Below are 2,071 nucleotides of genomic sequence, written 5' to 3' on the forward strand. Positions count from 1 at the left end.
TCTGTTCAGATGTTTTATTTTATCAAATGAACAGAATTGATCAGAAAATGCTGTATGAAACTCCCCATGTGAGCAAAGAAAACAGAAATACAAAGTCCGAAAACCAGACGTGAAAAGCATTCGAAAGCATTAGTTACCATGTAGCCTGATAAACCAGAAACACAAGAGCACTCATGTTTATTACTGATCAAGAGAAATAATGGCAAACAAGCAAAACACAAAAAAATAAATATGCAACAACTAACTGCATAAACCAGCTGGCATTGTGCCATTTCAACTAAATTCCTGGAGTTAACAATAAGCAGAAGAAAACTGAATCACTGTAACTTTTTCTTTTCTGCACAATTTAGTCCCAGACTATGTTTTATTTTCCCAAACCATCAACTTCTGTTAAAATTTGTTAAAAACAATTAACAAAAAGTGCCATTTATAGATTTATTGTGTTTGCTGAGAAATATTAGATCTGTTTAGTGTCACATTTTGGCGTTTGTTTCGGCAACAACAAACCCTTCAACACATATGCATCCATGGCCAGTGGTGGTGTCAGTACTCCAGACCCCTCATGGTGGCGATGGTGGAGGCCAGTCTGCGCGGGAGGGGTTTGGCTGTCTGCCGGTATTCGTCCGGTTTGGCACGAAGAAGGGTGACCATATTCTGGAGGGTTCTAGAGGTCTGCAACCCCAGCGCATCCATGACGTTACTCAGGTAATCTGGAATGACAACAATAAAACACATACACAAGTGCTTTTAAAAACAAGGTTTATATTATAAAAAAAAAAAACATAGGCAAACCGGTTCTGAGGATTAAACAAAAGGCCTGTTTTTCCATAGGCTTATTTGTAAAAATTACATAAAAAATGTTTTAGTCTTTAAAAAATATATATATATTATACATTTAAAAATAATTATACATTGATAAATTATACATTAATAAAAGATTATATATAATTTATCTCTCAGGGTTATTATTAACTAAAACAATACTTCCTTACTTAACATTACTTGAAATGAAATGAAATTTTGTCAGCAAAATTTCTTCATATTTGTTTAGTATAAGTTGAAGTACTAAAATAACTAAAATGGAGTAAACATTTTTAAAAATGTATTTTAAAAAATACTAAAACTGAACTAAACTAAAATGAAAACGGAAAATATAAAAATGATATTTATTTAAATTATGAACAAAAACTATGATAGTACTAGTGATATTAAAATTAGACAAACACATACACAGATTTAAAATAATACAGAGAGAGAGAGACAGAAAATTATATATTTGTGTGCATATATACAGTATATATGTGTGTGTGTGTGTGTGTGTGTGTGACAGTAAATTAATGTTCAATATATATGAATATATAGTGCGTGTATATAATATTTGTCACACTGCAGGACAATTTAAAATTAACAAGTGAAGGCAAAGATACATTTTACAAAATGGCAAAAAAAATCATGGCTCAAAAAACTTTAATACTTATAATACCTTAATACATAAATTTTAACTGAAAATCTTGATGTTATATAATAATAACAAAAACAAAGCCACTAGAGCTTTGTAGTTTAATTGTGAGTAAGTGTTACACATGAATTTTTGTTGGTGATAATGGTGCCATGATGTAATGATGCGGTCACCTATGTCAGTTGCCAGCTGTTTGGTTGCATGCGGGCTGAGCTCAGGAAGCTGTAGGATGACGTCACAATAGGTCTGCATGGTCGCCCTGGCGATAGAACCCAGCCAATAATCCGCCGTGTTCTCCAGCTCAGGGACGTCATCGCCTACAGCGAGAACAGACACATCAGACATCATGTGTGTGTGTGTGTGTGTGTGTGTAACAGCTGTATTTCATGTGCTTGTGTTCACCTTGTTCTGGAGGGTACGGCAGTTTGCCAGTGTGTAGCGCCAGTTCCAGTGCTGGATCCTCCTGAGTCACAAACGGCTCCAAATGCAGAGGCAAAGACATGATATACTGACCGATCTATAGACAAAACACACACACAAATGAGTGCACAACTATATAACCAGAATGTATAAAGATCAGGGTTATTATCTTTCATTTTCATTACTTAAAAT

The 2,071-nt window shown here is 34.2% G+C and overlaps 1 protein-coding gene across 2 annotated transcripts in view; it reads right to left on the bottom strand.

Moving 5' to 3' along the window:
• The window catches only part of LOC107717425 (conserved oligomeric Golgi complex subunit 7-like), a 12,235-nt gene continuing 10,164 nt past the window's right edge, over window positions 1-2,071 (bottom strand). For both annotated transcript variants that reach the window (XM_016524163.1, XM_016524172.1), the window contains 3 exons: window positions 1,862-1,976; window positions 1,633-1,776; window positions 1-710 (listed from right to left, as the gene is read on the bottom strand). In XM_016524163.1, the coding sequence (XP_016379649.1) occupies window positions 544-710; window positions 1,633-1,776; window positions 1,862-1,976 (426 nt within the window). In that variant the 3' untranslated portion in view covers window positions 1-543. The remainder of the gene's footprint in view (window positions 711-1,632; window positions 1,777-1,861; window positions 1,977-2,071) is intronic.

This window comes from Sinocyclocheilus rhinocerous, unplaced genomic scaffold, assembly GCF_001515625.1.
Source record: "Sinocyclocheilus rhinocerous isolate Xijiao unplaced genomic scaffold, SAMN03320098_v1.1 scaffold1694, whole genome shotgun sequence".
In the NCBI taxonomy this organism is placed as follows: domain Eukaryota; kingdom Metazoa; phylum Chordata; class Actinopteri; order Cypriniformes; family Cyprinidae; genus Sinocyclocheilus; species Sinocyclocheilus rhinocerous.